The sequence below is a fragment of the Trichomycterus rosablanca genome, chromosome 9 (assembly GCF_030014385.1).
Source record: "Trichomycterus rosablanca isolate fTriRos1 chromosome 9, fTriRos1.hap1, whole genome shotgun sequence".
Classification (NCBI taxonomy): domain Eukaryota; kingdom Metazoa; phylum Chordata; class Actinopteri; order Siluriformes; family Trichomycteridae; genus Trichomycterus; species Trichomycterus rosablanca.
In genome coordinates, this window is record NC_085996.1 from 36,144,403 (window position 1) to 36,159,557 (window position 15,155).

The 15,155-nt window shown below is 40.8% G+C and overlaps 1 protein-coding gene across 1 annotated transcript in view; it reads left to right on the forward strand.

Annotated features, from left to right (window-relative positions):
• The first annotated feature begins 2,754 nt into the window (after window positions 1-2,754).
• Window positions 2,755-15,155, forward strand: part of gmds (GDP-mannose 4,6-dehydratase) — a 103,419-nt gene continuing 91,018 nt past the window's right edge. Inside the window, exon 1 of the mRNA XM_063001430.1 lies at window positions 2,755-2,974. Within this exon, the coding sequence (XP_062857500.1) occupies window positions 2,879-2,974 (96 nt within the window). The 5' untranslated portion in view covers window positions 2,755-2,878. The remainder of the gene's footprint in view (window positions 2,975-15,155) is intronic.

Consider the following 15,155-nt stretch of genomic DNA (forward strand, 5'->3'; position numbering starts at 1 on the left):
GTATATTGAGTTATTTTGAGGGAAGAATAAATTTACACTGTTATATAAGCTGCACACAGACTACTTTTCATTGTGTCAAAGTGTCATTTTGTCAGTGTTGTCCCATGAAAAGATATACTTAAATATCTGCAGAAATGTGAGGGGTGTACTCACTTTTGTGATACACTGTACATATCATTAATTCATCATTAATTCATGATGCACTAATAATTAGTTGATGTATTAACTCATTGTTAATAAGATAAGATAAGATAAGATAAGATAAGATAAGATAAGATAAGATAAGATAGCCTTTTATTATCCCACAGGGGGGAAATTTGTAGTGTTACAGAAGCTTTCAAGAATACAAAAAATAGAAAATTACAAAGTGTTCCAAGAATATGTAAAAGTTACAAAAATATAAACAGTATTTTTGAAGAAAGTTAACCAAATATTGCACAGAGAAGTACTAAAAACCAAGTGAATTATTGTGATGGTAATTATCTACGTTTGGGGCGGTGCTGGTTGTATAGCCTGACAGCAGAAGGAAGAAAGGAGCTGCGGTATCACTCCTTTGAGCAACGCGGGTGCAGAAGCCTGTCGCTAAAGGAGCTGCCCAGTGCAGCCACAGTTTCATGCAGCGGGTGATCAGTGTTCTCCATTACGGATGACAGCTTGGTCATCATCCTTCTCTCCCCCACTGCCTCCACTGAGTCCAGGGTGCAGCCCAGGACAGAACTCGCCGTTCTAATTAGTTTGTCCAGTTTCTTCCTGTCTGCTGCTGTCATGCTGCTGCCCCAGCAGATAACATCATAGAAAATGGCTGATGCCACCAACGAGTCATAAAAAGAGCTGAGAAGGGCCCCCTGTATTCCAAAAGAACGAAGCCTCCTCAACAAATAGAGTCTGCTTTGGCCCTTCTTGTACAAGGCCTGTGTATTGTCCGACCAGTCCAGTTTTTGGTTAAGGTGAACACCCAGGTACCTATAGGAGTTAACAATCTCGATATTCCGTCCGATATAATACACTGGTAGTTAAGTGTTAGTATATGCTTAGTTATGTACCCGTATTGTAAAGTGTTACCATAATTCATTACAATTAATAGCTCTGGAGTGACTGGGTCATGCTTTAAGTGGAGAAGTTCTGAGTGAACATGTGTGTCCTACATTTGGATTTAAAGTAGGAAAGACTTCAGGTAGAGTTTCAGAATCTGGGGACAGTAGCACTGCAAGATCTGTCAGAGTGTATTCCTGCGTTTTAAACTGTCGTCAGACTAGGGTTGCCACCTGGACACTGTCCTATATAAAAACAATTTTGGTGGCCAGAATTGGACGCACTAGAACATACTGCAAACTATGCCTTGGTTTGTAGGGTAATTTGAACACGATTCCGATTCACGATTGCTTTCTCATCCTGTCATTACTGAAGTAAGATGAACATTTCCTTTTAACTGGAATGTCAGATTCAGGAGACACAGTCTTTTCTTAGTCCTCCATCTCGCCAAAAATAGATACAGCGCAATTAGCTATTGGTTAACTCGTCTTTCAACATAGACACTCGGGCAGCTGATTGCCTGATGAAAAAAAAAATGTTGAAAGCACAACAGGATGTAACAGAAACTCCAGCCCACTGATGTTTGTTTGTTCGTTTATTAGGATTTTACCGTCATGTTTTACACTTTTGGTTACATTAATGACAGGAACAGTAGTTAATCTTCACACAAGATTCATCAGTTTACAAGTTTATATCAAACACACTCATGGACAATTTAGTATCTCTAGTTTACCTCACTTGCATGTTTTTGGACTGTGGGAGGAGACCGGAGCTCCCAGAGTAAACCCACGCAGACACGGGGGGAGCATGCAAACTCCACACAGAAAGGACCTGGACCGCCCCACCTGGTGGTGGCTTGTTAGTGTGTGTTGTGCTGGTATGAGTGGATCAGACACAGCAGTGCTGCTGGAGTTTTTAAACACCTCACTGTCACTGCTGGACAGAGAATTGTTCACCAACCAAAAATATCCAGCCAGCAGCGCCCCGTGGGCAGCGTCCTGTGACCACTGATGAAGGTCCAGAAGATGACCGACTCAAACAGCAGCAATAGATGAGCGATCGTCTCTGACTTTACATCTACAAGGTGGACCAACTAGGTAGGAGTGTCTAACAGAGTGGACAGTGAGTGGACACGGTATTTAAAAACTCCAGCAGCGCTGCTGTGTCTGATCCACTCATACCAGCACAACACACACTAACACACCACCACCATGTCAGTGTCACTGCAGTGCTGAGAATGATCCACCACCCAAATAATACCTGCTCTGTGGTGGTCCTGTGGGGGTCCTGACCACTGAAGAACAGGGTGAAAGCAGGCTAAAAAAAAGTATGTCGAGAAACACATGGACTACAGTCAGTAATTGTAGAACTACAAAGTGCTTCTATATGGTAAGTGGAGCTGATAAAATGGACAGTGAGTGTAGAAACAAGCAGGTGGTTTTAATGTTATGGCTGATCGGTGTATAGTGTATACTAACATTCACATCTATCAAGATGTGCAATCTATAGTACGTCGGACGCACTTTGATCTTGACCAGGTCACACATTTAGTAGAAACGAATGAATCTCGTGTTTAGATCCTACAGGGGCGCTGTGCGATTCAAACAGCGTTATAAAGAACAACCGGTTCCTCCTCTGTATTTATCTGTGTACGTCATCGTGTCGTCACGGTGATGAGCTCTCTGATTGGCTGTTGCTGGTATACTGTTGCTGTGAGGGAGCAGTGTTGCTGTACTTTATCCTGCAGGAACAAACCGAGCGGTCCGGAACTGAGAGACTGAAGCGTTACTACTACTGACACACTAGATTCACTCCTTACTTCACTAACTTATTCAGTCCTTTAACCATGGCTCAGTGCGCTCCAGCTTGCTCCAACTGCACCCCTAACGGAGACTCGGATAAACCGAGGAGAGTGGCTATCATCACCGGCATCACCGGCCAGGTAAGTCCTGCTCCTCTTCCCTGATGTACATCAGTCAGACTGAAGGATGGAGGGAGGAATTTAAAGTGTCACATTATATAAAATAATTAAAAACAATAATAGTTATTTGTGGGTTTATTTTACTGCTAAATATGCTGTTCGGTGATATTGGCGTAGACTTTGTAACAGCCGCTTAGTATCCATGCAAGTAATTTTATTACTACCGTGTCCCAAATCCCTACATGTTCCCTACTCCCTACACCCTACAGCGTGGACTCAGGATACTCCGCGTCCCCTACCACACATCTCCTGAACGCTAAATATTCCAGTCCAGTGTTGGAGTTTTATCAATGCACCAGTAATCAACCTTGCGCTTAAAAACAAATCGTTTGCTAATAAGCAACACAGCCTAACTAGTGCACTACATAGTGAACTAGGTGTGACTTTGCAGCAGGTGTTTTCCTCATAGGCTGGTGCAGGTAAGGATAAGGAAGCAGGAAGCGCTCACCTGATCCTGCGTTACCTGTGCAGACCCGCTACACTATTATAGTGACATTAGAAAGCTCTTTTCTTTCAAATCTGATACCAAAGGTTGTCATAGGCACAAACTTCTAGACCTTCATCAGTGGTCACAGGACGCTGCCCACGCGGCACTGTTGGCTGCATATTTTTGGTTGGTGGACTATTCTTAGTCCAGCAGGGACAGTGAGGTGTTTAAAACTCCAGCAGCGCTGCTGTGCCTGATCCACTCATACCAGCACAACACACACTAACACACCACCACCATGTCAGTGTCACTGCAGTGCTGAGAATGATCCACCACCCAAAAAATACCTGCTCTGTAGTGGTCCTGGGAAAGTCCTGACCATTGAAGAACAGCATGAAAGGGGGGTAACGAAGCATTCAGAGAAACAGATGGACTACAGTCAGTAATTGTAGAACTACAAAGTGTTTCTATATGGTAAGTGGAGCTGATAAAATGAACAGTGAGTGTAGAAACAAGGAGGTGGTTTTAATGTTATGGCTGATCGGTTTATTATACTGTGGATCTGTGTTATTTGAAATGTGGGACGGTTGTAGCCTAGCGGTTAAGGTACTGGACTAGTAATCCAAAGGTTGCTGGTTCAAGCCCCACCACTGCCAGGTTGCCACTGTTGGGCCTTTGAGCAAGGGCCTTAACCCTCAATTGCTAAGACAATATACTGTCACAGTGCTGTAAGTCGCTTTGGATAAAAGCGTCTGCTAAATGCTGAAAATGTAAATGAAATGTGCAGATCAGCAGAGTAGAGGCCACCTAGTATAATCTCTGTGTCCAGTGGGTTTAATTAAGGTACTTTAATTTACTTCTATTTTACAAAAATATGTCATTATGTGAATAATTTAGTCAAAGTGTGAAGTAATGAGTGTGAGAGTTCTGGTCAGTGCTGTCAACACAGTCCACAGACAAATATACAGTTAAATATCATTTACAGAAGAAATGTCTATTATTTGTATTATCGACCAGTATGTGCATTTAAATTTGACGCCCTTAAAATACAAGGGTGTAACAACATTGGTGTGCTGGATTCACTGAGGGATCACCTGACCCCCCCCAGCTGCTTCCACCATCCACATGCTGGCCCTGTACAAGCCAGTAATTGTTTCTCACAGAGAGCTGTATCATGTATGGAGTCATGCTATGCCCTACTTGTATCCTCTACTTCTCATGTCATCTGAACCTTGCAGTGGTTCAGATCTGTTCTGTAACTGTGTAAGTGGGTGCGAGTGATGATATGATCTAGCTTCACACTGTGTTTTCCAAGCAGCAGTGTTGGCTTTAGCATTCACATTAAGTCAAGTCAAGTCAACTTTATTTATATAGCGCTTTTTACAATATACGTTGTCTCAAAGCAACTTTACAAAATCCAGGACCAACAGATACAAAAACCCCTGTTGAGCAAGCCGAGGGCGACTGTGGCAAGGAAAAACTCCCTGAAAATTACAGGAAGAAACCTTGAGAGGAACCAGACTCAGCAGGGCCCATCCTTCTTGGGTGGCCTGGAGGATACTTTAAATAAATACACGATTTACACAAATCATACAAACACAGAATTAAATGATCTAAAATCATAACTGGTAATAAATAGATAAATAAACAATTAAATAATAATAGAGTTGTTATCCGCTCTAGTCTTCAATAAAGTCTGTAGTGATTTCTTGTCGTTGCAATTACTCCAGACCCGTCACATCTTACAGGAGCAGCATCGTTGTCCCGGCAGTCTCGACTTTAATCCTTAACCTCGGCGGGTAAACAGGTTTCCATCAGAATGCCGGGGTAAAACAACAGAGAATGTAGTTAATAATGTACAATGCTAGTTGACAAACAGTTTTACAGGGAGTTTTAGACTCCGGCAGCCCTAATTATTACAGCATAACTAAAAGGGAGAGCAAGCAGGTAACAAGGTCATGAAGGCTTTCACAGGACATCAGCGCCCATCTCCCCACCGTCATCAAACCTGAGTGATCGGACAAGAGAGGCAGGACGACAGCAACCCAACATCCCTGATCACCACAAGTTTCTATGACCAAGAACCCCCAAGCTCTGCGCCTTTGTCTATACTAATCAAAAGCCTGAGAAAATAAATATGTTTTCAGTCTAGACTTAAACATTGAGACTGTGTCCAAATCCCGAACAGAGGCAGGAAGATTATTCCAGAGTTGTGGAGCTTTGTAAGAAAACGCTCTTCCACCAGCCGTGATCTTTTTAATTTTAGGAACTATAAGTAACCCTGCATCTTGTGAACGAAGTGGACGTGCTGGGTTGTAGTAATTAATAAACTCACTCAGATACTGTGGAGCCAGACCATGTAGCGCTTTATAAGTTAGTAAAAGTATTTTGTAATCAATGCGAAATTTAACTGGCAGCCAGTGTAGAGATGATAGAACAGGAGTAATATGGTCAAATTTTTTAGTTCTAGTTAGCACTCGAGCTGCTGCATTTTGAACTAACTGGAGTTTGTTTAAGGATCTACCAGAGCATCCAGTTAGAAGAGCATTACAATAATCTAACCGAGAAGTTATAAACGCATGGATCAGTTTTTCGGCGTCATTAACAAATAGTATATTTCTTATTTTAGAAATGTTACGCAAATGATAGAAAGCAACTCTAGTAATATTATTAACGTGTGTATCAAATGAAAGATCTGAATCTATTGTGACACCTACGTTTTTTACATCTGGGATGGGAGTAACAGAGAACGTGTTTAAGTTTAGCACCAGGTTAGACAACTTGTCTCTTGCAGCTTTAGAGCCAACAAGTAAAACCTCAGTTTTATCTGAATTAAGTAAAAGAAAATTACACGACATCCAGTTTTTTATGTCGTTTACACAATCTTCTATCTTACTGATTGTGTCAGTATCATTTGGTTTGGCTGATATATACAGCTGTGTGTCATCTGCATAGCAGTGAAAGTTTATGCCATGTTTATGAATAATTTCACCTAGTGGAAGCATATAGAGTGTAAATAATAGCGGTCCCAGTACCGACCCCTGTGGAACACCATACTTTACTTTTGTAGTTTCCGAGCATTTATTATTTACATAAACGAATTGAGAGCGGTCAGTCAGATATGATTTGAACCAAGAGAGTGCGAGTCCTTTAACACCTACTGTATTTTCTAGCCTCTCCAGTAAAATGTTATGATCGACCGTATCAAACGCTGCACTAAGATCTAATAGAACAAGAAAAGAGACACATCCATTATCAGAAGACATTAACAACTCGTTAACTACTCTAATTAATGCAGTTTCGGTACTATGGTTGGGTCTAAATCCTGATTGAAATTTTTCATGAATACAATTTTCATTCAAATAAGAACATAGCTGTTTGGAAACTACTTTTTCTAATATCTTTGAGACAAAAGGAAGGTTTGAAATTGGCCTATAATTAGCTAGTACATGTGGATCAAGATTAGGTTTTTTAATCAGGGGTTTAATAACAGCACTTTTAAACAATTTAAGTACATATCCAAGGCTAAGGGATGCATTGATTAATGTAAGCAGGGGCTCTACAATAGCTGGAAGTAAATCTTTAAGTAAACGAGTTGGAACAGGATCGAGTATACACGATGATGACTGATGATTTAATCAACACAGTTAGTTCATTTTGGGAGATTGGATTAAAGGAATTTAGTTGGATTAACTCGTTACTGTTATCATCACTGTTCTCACCAATGCTGCTCGGAGTGAGTCCATACTTAACATTGGCAGGTGACACACTCTGACTCTGAAGTCGTATTTTTTCTATCTTGTCATTAAAGAATTTAAAAAAATCATCGCTGGTACAGTCAGGCGGTATATTAGATTCAGTTTCATTGGCGTTTTTAGTTAATTTGGACACTGTCTCAAAAAGGAATCTGGGATTGTTCTTATTTTTCTCTATTAGGGACGAATAATATGAAGATTTAGCTTTTATAAGTGCATGTTTATACTCAGTTAGAGCATCTTTCCAAGCAATCTTATACACTTCCAGTGTAGTGTGACGCCACTTGCGTTCTAATTTCCGTGCTGCTTGTTTAAGTGCGCATGTGTGGTCATTGTACCATGGAGCAAATTTTTTCTCCCTAATCAGTTTAGTTTTGAGTGGGGCTACGTTATCTAAGGTTGCGCGCAGTACGGTCTCTAGGTTTTGAGTTGCCTGATCTAGTTCTTTAGGTTCTGATGCTGGTATATTTGGTAATTCTGGTAGGCAGTTATGAACGCTGCTGCAGTTGCAGATGTAATAGTGCGCTTATATTTAAAACGATTTGGTTGCTGTACCTTATTGGACAGGGACACTTCATAAATTAGTAGAGAGTGATCAGAGATTAAGTCATTCTGTGGTACAATTTCCAGGTTGTCTATGTTTATACCATAAGTAAGTATTAAATCTAAGGTATGTTTACAGCGGTGAGTGGGTCCTGTTACATTTTGGGTGATGCCTAAAGATTCTAAAATAGTCAAACGCAGTTTTGAGTGGATTACACTTATCCTCATAATGAATATTAAAGTCACCAACAATTAAAGCTTTTTTAGTTGATAAAACTAATTTAGAAAGAAAATCGGCAAATTCGTTAAGAAATTCTGAGTAAGGACCAGGGGGTCGATAAACAGTAACCAGCTTAAACATACTAGTTTTATCAGATGAACATTTATTGGCTATGTCAGAAATAAGAACTTCAAACGAGTTTGTTATGGGAGTTGATTTTACAGTGAGACCTATGTCCTTGTCATAAATTGCGGCTATTCCTCCACCACGACCGCTAAGACGTGGCTTATGTTCATAACTGTAACCCGGAGGAGATGCTTCATTTAAACCTAGATACTCATCAGGTCTAGCCCAGGTCTCAGTTAAACAAAGTGCACTAAGACTCTTATCTGTAATTATTTCATTTACAATTACTGTTTTGCATGCAAGTGACCTGATGTTTAGAAGTCCTAACTTTAGTTTAGCTTTACTATGGTTTTCATGATGCTCATTTAGATTAATTTTAATTAAGTTATTATGACATACTTTTTGATTTTGTTTTGGCTTACACCTGCCACGGTAAACAGACACAGTCTCAATGGTTTGTGACCTAAGGATTCCGGGTGACGTCCGATGGCGACTCGCAGACAGTCGGTTAGGCCTGTTAGTCTGCTGCCTGGTCTTGGCTCTGGATAGTCATTTAACACTATCTGCCGCTACACTAACGCGGTGGTAAAGCCTGTCACCTATGCTGCAAGAAATGCGAGCAGCACCCTCCCACGTGGGGTGGACACCATCCCGCTTCAAAAGACCAGGCCTTCCCTCAAAGGTGGACCAGTTATCTACAAAATCAATGCAGTTTTCTGAGCACCATTTAGACATCCAGCGGTTCAGCGACAACAACCTGCTGTAGGTTTCGCCACTGGGTCGAATCGGTAAGGGGCCAGAGCACACTACTGCCTCAGACATCGACCTAGCTAACTCACACACCTCTTTAACATTACTCTTAGTAACCTCAGACTGCCGTAAACGAACATCATTAGTGCCGACGTGGATAACAATCTTCGAAAATCTACGATTAGCATTAGCCAGCACTTAGCATTAGCCAGCACTTAGCATTAGCTGGATGGGCCATGGTACCAGGGGTAGAAAACGATACTACAGAGCTTTACATGGCACAACATTTTGTTTTAGCTCCAATATGTATCCAGTGCTCATTTTTATCAGCTGAAATCATGACAGTGTTTCTATCCACACGTTCCTTTGGTCTGAAACCCAATCTGACCTTTCCTCCCTGTCTGACTATCTGGCCAGACCGGTAATACCTCTTAGACTTGAACTCTCATTGTTTTTTCCATAGTATGTTTCTTGTACAGTAAGAGTGCAATAAATCACAGTGGTTAGGATATAAAAAGGTGTAGTAAATCTAAACAAGTTAAACAAAAACTCTTTTATATGTATGATTCATTCATGGAAAATCAAAGATTTACGCAGCACTGTTTAGGCAGCAGAACAAGCTTAGTGCTTACCTCTTGATTGCCAGTAAAGCTGCTTTATTAATATTTTTTATTAGATTAATGATATGTTTTATTTCTAGAGTGCCTTTCAGAGACTACAGATTATACATATATAAAGACAAGTCAGCTGATTAGAGCTCTCATTGGGAGCAAAAAAAGCGATCACACCAGTGTGTTACAGAGTACATTTTAAGGTGCTGTTACTGGTCTATAAAGCTCTCAATGGTGTAGGATTAGCATGTTTACTAAATATTCGACAGAGCCAAGTAGAAGTCTTAAACTGGACTAACTGACTAGTTTCTTGTGATCTAAGGTGAAGACTAAACATGGAGAAGCAGCATTTAACTGATATGGTTCTCTTAAATGGAACCAGCTGGCAGAGTACACTAAAAAATATGACATTAGAGTTTGTTTGTTTATTAGGATTTTAACGTCATGTTTTACACTTTGGTTACATTCATGACATGACGGTAGTTACTGGTTACACAAGGTTCATCAGTTCACAAGTTTATATCGAACACAGTCATGGACAATTTAGTATCTCCAATTCACCTTGTATGTCTTTGGACTGTGGGAGGAAACCGGAGTTCCCAGAGGAATCCCACGCAGACACGGGGAGAACATGCAAACTCCACACAAAAAGGACCCAGACCGCCCCACCTGGGGATTGAACCCAGGACCTTCTTGCTGTGAGGCGACAGTGCTACCTACTTAGCCACCGTGCCGCCCCTGATTTTAGAGACTTTTTAATTCATTTACATTTTCAGCATTTAGTGGACGCTTTATATCCAAAGACTTACAGTACTGTGACAGTATATTATCTGAGCAATTTAGGGTTGAGGGCCTTACTCAAGGGCCCAACAGTGGCAACCTGACAGTGGTGAGGCTTGAACCGGCAACCTTCTGATTACTAGTCCAGTACCACTAGGTTACTTCCTTCAAATTCAGACTAAAACATTCCGATTTGACCAGACATACAACTCAGTTTAAAACTGAGATAAATGAATCATGCTTTAATCATGTATTCTATATATATTTTTTTAACTTATTACCTTTGTATTTTCTAATATGTGAAGCACTTTAAATAACCAACATGTATGAAAGGTGCTATAGAAATAAACTTGCCTATTACAAATATATACTTGTATTAATACAATTGCCCAGCTTGTGGACTGTAACTATATTGAATGACCTTTACTGCCACATAGTTGGTCTAAATGAGTGGTGCTGTACCATACCTGCCTTACTGTTCACTTTCACCTGTCAGACAGCAGAGGGCGCCATTGTGCTGTATGACAGAGTTGTACAACCACAATGCTGGAGTGACGACTGCTTTAACAAACTTGATCTAAGTCCTCACATTTTGTTTCTGCTGCTATAGTGCAGCGTTTCTCACCCCTGTTTCAGTCACGGCACAGTATCCCTCAGGTCACCTCAGCTTAAAATGGATTTATGTGTAAGTAGAGAGAAAACACAGAGTTTGGCTCTGTACATCAGCCTGTATGTAGTAATATGCTGACCCCAGAGCTGACTTTGTGATATCAGGGGGGGAGGCATTGAGAGAGGGCCATGTAGGAAAGTTTCAGGATGTATGAGGTGGCTAATAATCTGCATTTCATGATAACATGTAACTATCCATTTTTGGAATTTTAATTCACTTTAGGGCGGCACGGTGGCCTGTTGTGTATCACTGTCGCCTCACAGCAAGAAGTTCCTGGGCTCGATTCTTAGATGGACCGGTCCAGGTCCTTTCTGTGTGTAGTTTGCATGTTCTCCCTGTGTCTCCGTGGGTTTCCTCCGGGATCTCCGGTTTCCTCCCACAGTCCAAAGACATGCAGTCAGGTTAATTAGAGATACAAAATTGTCCATGACAAACTTGAACTGATGAATCTTGTGTAATGAGTAACTACCGTTTCTGTCATGAATGTAACCAAAGTGTAAAACATGACGTTAAAATCCCAATAAATAATTTTTAATAATGTATCAATAATGTCAGAATATATTTGACGGCACCACTGTTGAGAGGACCTCACCAAACTCTACGGCTCTCCAGCCCTTCTCATGCATCCTAAGTGTTTAATAATTCCTAAAACCAAAATGCAAAACTTTTTTTGTAGGTGTGGTTCGAGGGTAGGACAAATGAGCAGAAAAACACATAAAGAGGTGCTTGACTTTAAACCAACTAGATCTCAGTAGCAACCACAGCTGCACAGATGATTTTTATTAGGTCGGTTGCCAATTAACACGTGTTCGCTATAAAAAGCTCTGATCATTAGCATGTTGGAATGGAAAATATTAAAGCAAATAACAGAGGCCAAATAGTGAGAAGCCCTACATGAGTCACAAAACTGGAAAATTTTTTAATGATTTAAGGCTAAGTTTTGGATAAACAGAACCACCAGAGAGAGAGAGAGAGAGGTGTAGATGCCACTTCAATTACAGAATAGGTGCTAAATTCCTAAAAAGTGTGATCCCAGAAATAACCACATAATTTGGTGCAAACGGTTTAAAAGATGTGCTTATCAAACATTGTAGCTCAAGAGCTGAAGTTCATGACATTTACATTTACAGCATTTAGCAGAAGCTTTTATCCAAAGCGACTTACAGCACTGTGACAGTATACTGTCTAAGCAATTGAGGGTTAAAGGCCTTGCTCAAGGGCCCAACAGAGGCAACCTGGCAGTGGTGGGGTTTGAACCAGCAACCTGGCCGAATTGGTCATACTGCCCTCACCCACCGACACCTCCTGGTTGGCGAGCAGGCACCAACCTGTCAATTATGTGCTACATCCATAACAGTCAATCATATTTTATTAGAATGCCCTACAGTTTCAGCCATCAGAGACGACTTTTATAGGGGTGAGAACATGAAAGACTTGTTCGAGAAGATTCCTCCAATTAAAATTCAGGACTGTTTAGACAGACTTGTTCAGAAATATGATCTGAACAAATAATTATGTACAGTTTCGATATCTGTCTCTGCCATAAATATAGCCAGTATGTTGCTGATATGGCATTAAACCCAAACAAACAAACACACAGTGCTGCTGCTTGTAAACGGTTAAAGGCAGAGGTGGCAGAAGTACACAAGTTCCTTTTGAAATTTTTTTACTCAAGTATAAAAGTACATCACCATAAATGTACTTCAAGTAATAAAGTAAAAATAATTTTAGAAAAAATTTTAAATTCAGTTTTGTGAACAGAATATCTTTTTTTTTTTTTAAGTTGGAGGTACACAAGCACCATCACACAATCAGCTTAGGTTTTATAAATTCGTGGTTCACTTTCGTAAATCGTAAGCGGTTCTTGCTTTTGATGAAGACGAGAGCAGAAAACGTTCAGTTTTCACATCAGTTACTAAGTTTGTTAGTTCAGGATAATCGGCTTTTACTGACAGAAAACTTTTAGCTCCACAGACAGAATGAGTCTGACCTGGTTACCGCTCTGTGGTAATATCAGTTTACTTAAGCCTTTTAAAGTAAGCGAGTCACACAGAATGTTCCAGTAGCTGGTGTTTATTTAAAACTGCGACATTCATTAATAACAGTAAACACGGAGAGATGACTGAGAAATGAAACTTACGCTTTGCTTCATGTGAATCGACTTACTTATATCGATACTGTGAACAGAGCATCTCCCACTATACACCTTTCTTAAAGACACACACACACACACACACACAAACACGTCCTATAACAGCAGTCACCGATGTATCTTCACTGTTAGCCCTGTTTTTAAGGTCTTTTTCAGACTGAACTGGACGAGATTAAACGTGTGCGTGGTCAGCAAGACTAATCAAATATGTTTCCTGTGGGTGAAAAATAAATTGCTTTAGTTTTAGAAGTAAAAAATAAATCTCGTAATGCCACTCCCTTTGGATGCCCCCCCGATAGCCCCACCACCACCACCACTTCACATCCAGTAGGATTCCGATTTGCACTTCATTAGGTGCCTGAACAGAACTGCCTGATTAAAAAATACGTAAATAAATAGATAAAATAAACCAATAAATACATTTATGTAGTTAAAACTAAAGTTACGAGACTGTTTTGAAAATGTAGTGAGTGAAAAGTACAAATTTTTCTTTTGAAATGTAGTGAGTAAAAGTGAAAAGTATTAAGTGACAGAAATACTCAAGTAAAGTACAGATACCTAAAAAAGATTTGTACTTTGTTACTTAATGCCTCTGGTTAAAGGCCTTGATAGGCGGCACGGTGGCTCGGTGGGTAGCACTGTCGCCTCACAGCAAGAAGGTCCTGGGTTTGATTCCTTTTCTGTATGGAGTTTGCATGTTCTCCTCGTGTCTGCGTGGGTTTCCTCCGGGAGTCCAAACACGTGCAAGTGAGGTGAATTGGAGATACAAAATTGTCCATGACTGTGTTTGACATTAAAATCTTAAACTGATGAATCTTGTGTAACCAGTAACTACCGTTCCTGTCATGAGTGTAACCAAAGTGTAAAACATGATGTTAAAATCCTAATAAACAAACAAACATCTGCTCTGTGTATATTGTGGTGTTTTGCACTTGTGTTGCACCCTGGTCCTGGAGGAACCTTGTTTCATTTCAGTATGTGCCTGTATACAGCTAAAATGAAGACAGCCTCTTGAACTCATACGCTTGTTTTTTGGAGAAAGCACACAAAAATGATGTGCACGATGATTGGCATGCATTACTGGCATGGCCTCACCAATGTGACTGTATGAAAAAGGAAAGGAAGGACTGTCAGAACGCGCCTGTACTGTAGGACAGAAGAGAAACAGTCAGACGGAGAATGCTTGTGTATGAGCACTGCTATTGAAATGCCCAGGTCTGTGTGAGTTTCCTGTCTGAGACGATAATCAGGGGGAAACAGGCCACATTCCCTAACAGTCTCAACACGCTGAGAACCTCCATTTATCACAGAGGATCATGGGTCCTCACTCCAGTTTGACATTGGCCATCACACATGTTGTCAATGACCCTTAAGCACCCCGCACTGGTATCGTGAGCCGCGGAAGCTGGGACCAGTGTTGTGCAGGAATCGTAATACTTCATGAAAATGCTACAGGAACCACTAAGCTTTGTCTTTCAGGTGCACGCGCACAGTAATGCTTTCTTAACTGCCAGATTACCCTGGGTTTTCCCAGAAATCTTTGGGACTGTGCCTGTATCACCCCAGCAGGAAGCGGGGTGGGGTGGAATGCCACAGAATGTTCCAGAATGTGCGGTTGGGAATTTTGAGCAGGAAAAATGAAAGAGAAAGCTTAAATATGTATGTATATGTATATGTATATACAGTATATGTACTGTATGTATATACTGTAGACACACACCCCTGTTTAAATAGCAAGTTTTAAACACAAAGACTGTGGCACGGTGGCTCAGTGGGTAGCACTGTTGCCTCACAGCAAGAAGGTCCTGGGTTCGATCCCCAGGTGGGGCGGTCCGGGTCCTTTCTGTGTGGAGTTTGCATGTTCTCCCTGTGTCTGCGTGGGTTTCCTCCGGGTGCTCCGGTTATCTCCCACAGTCCAAAGACATGCAAGTGAGGTGAATTGGAGATACTAAATCATGACTGTGTTTGATATAAACTTGTGAACTGATGAATCTTGTGTAATGAGTAACTATCGTTCCTGTCGTGAATGTAACCAAAGTGTAAAACATGACGTTAAAATCCTAATAAACAAACACAAAGACTACATATACCCAATACATTAAAACAAA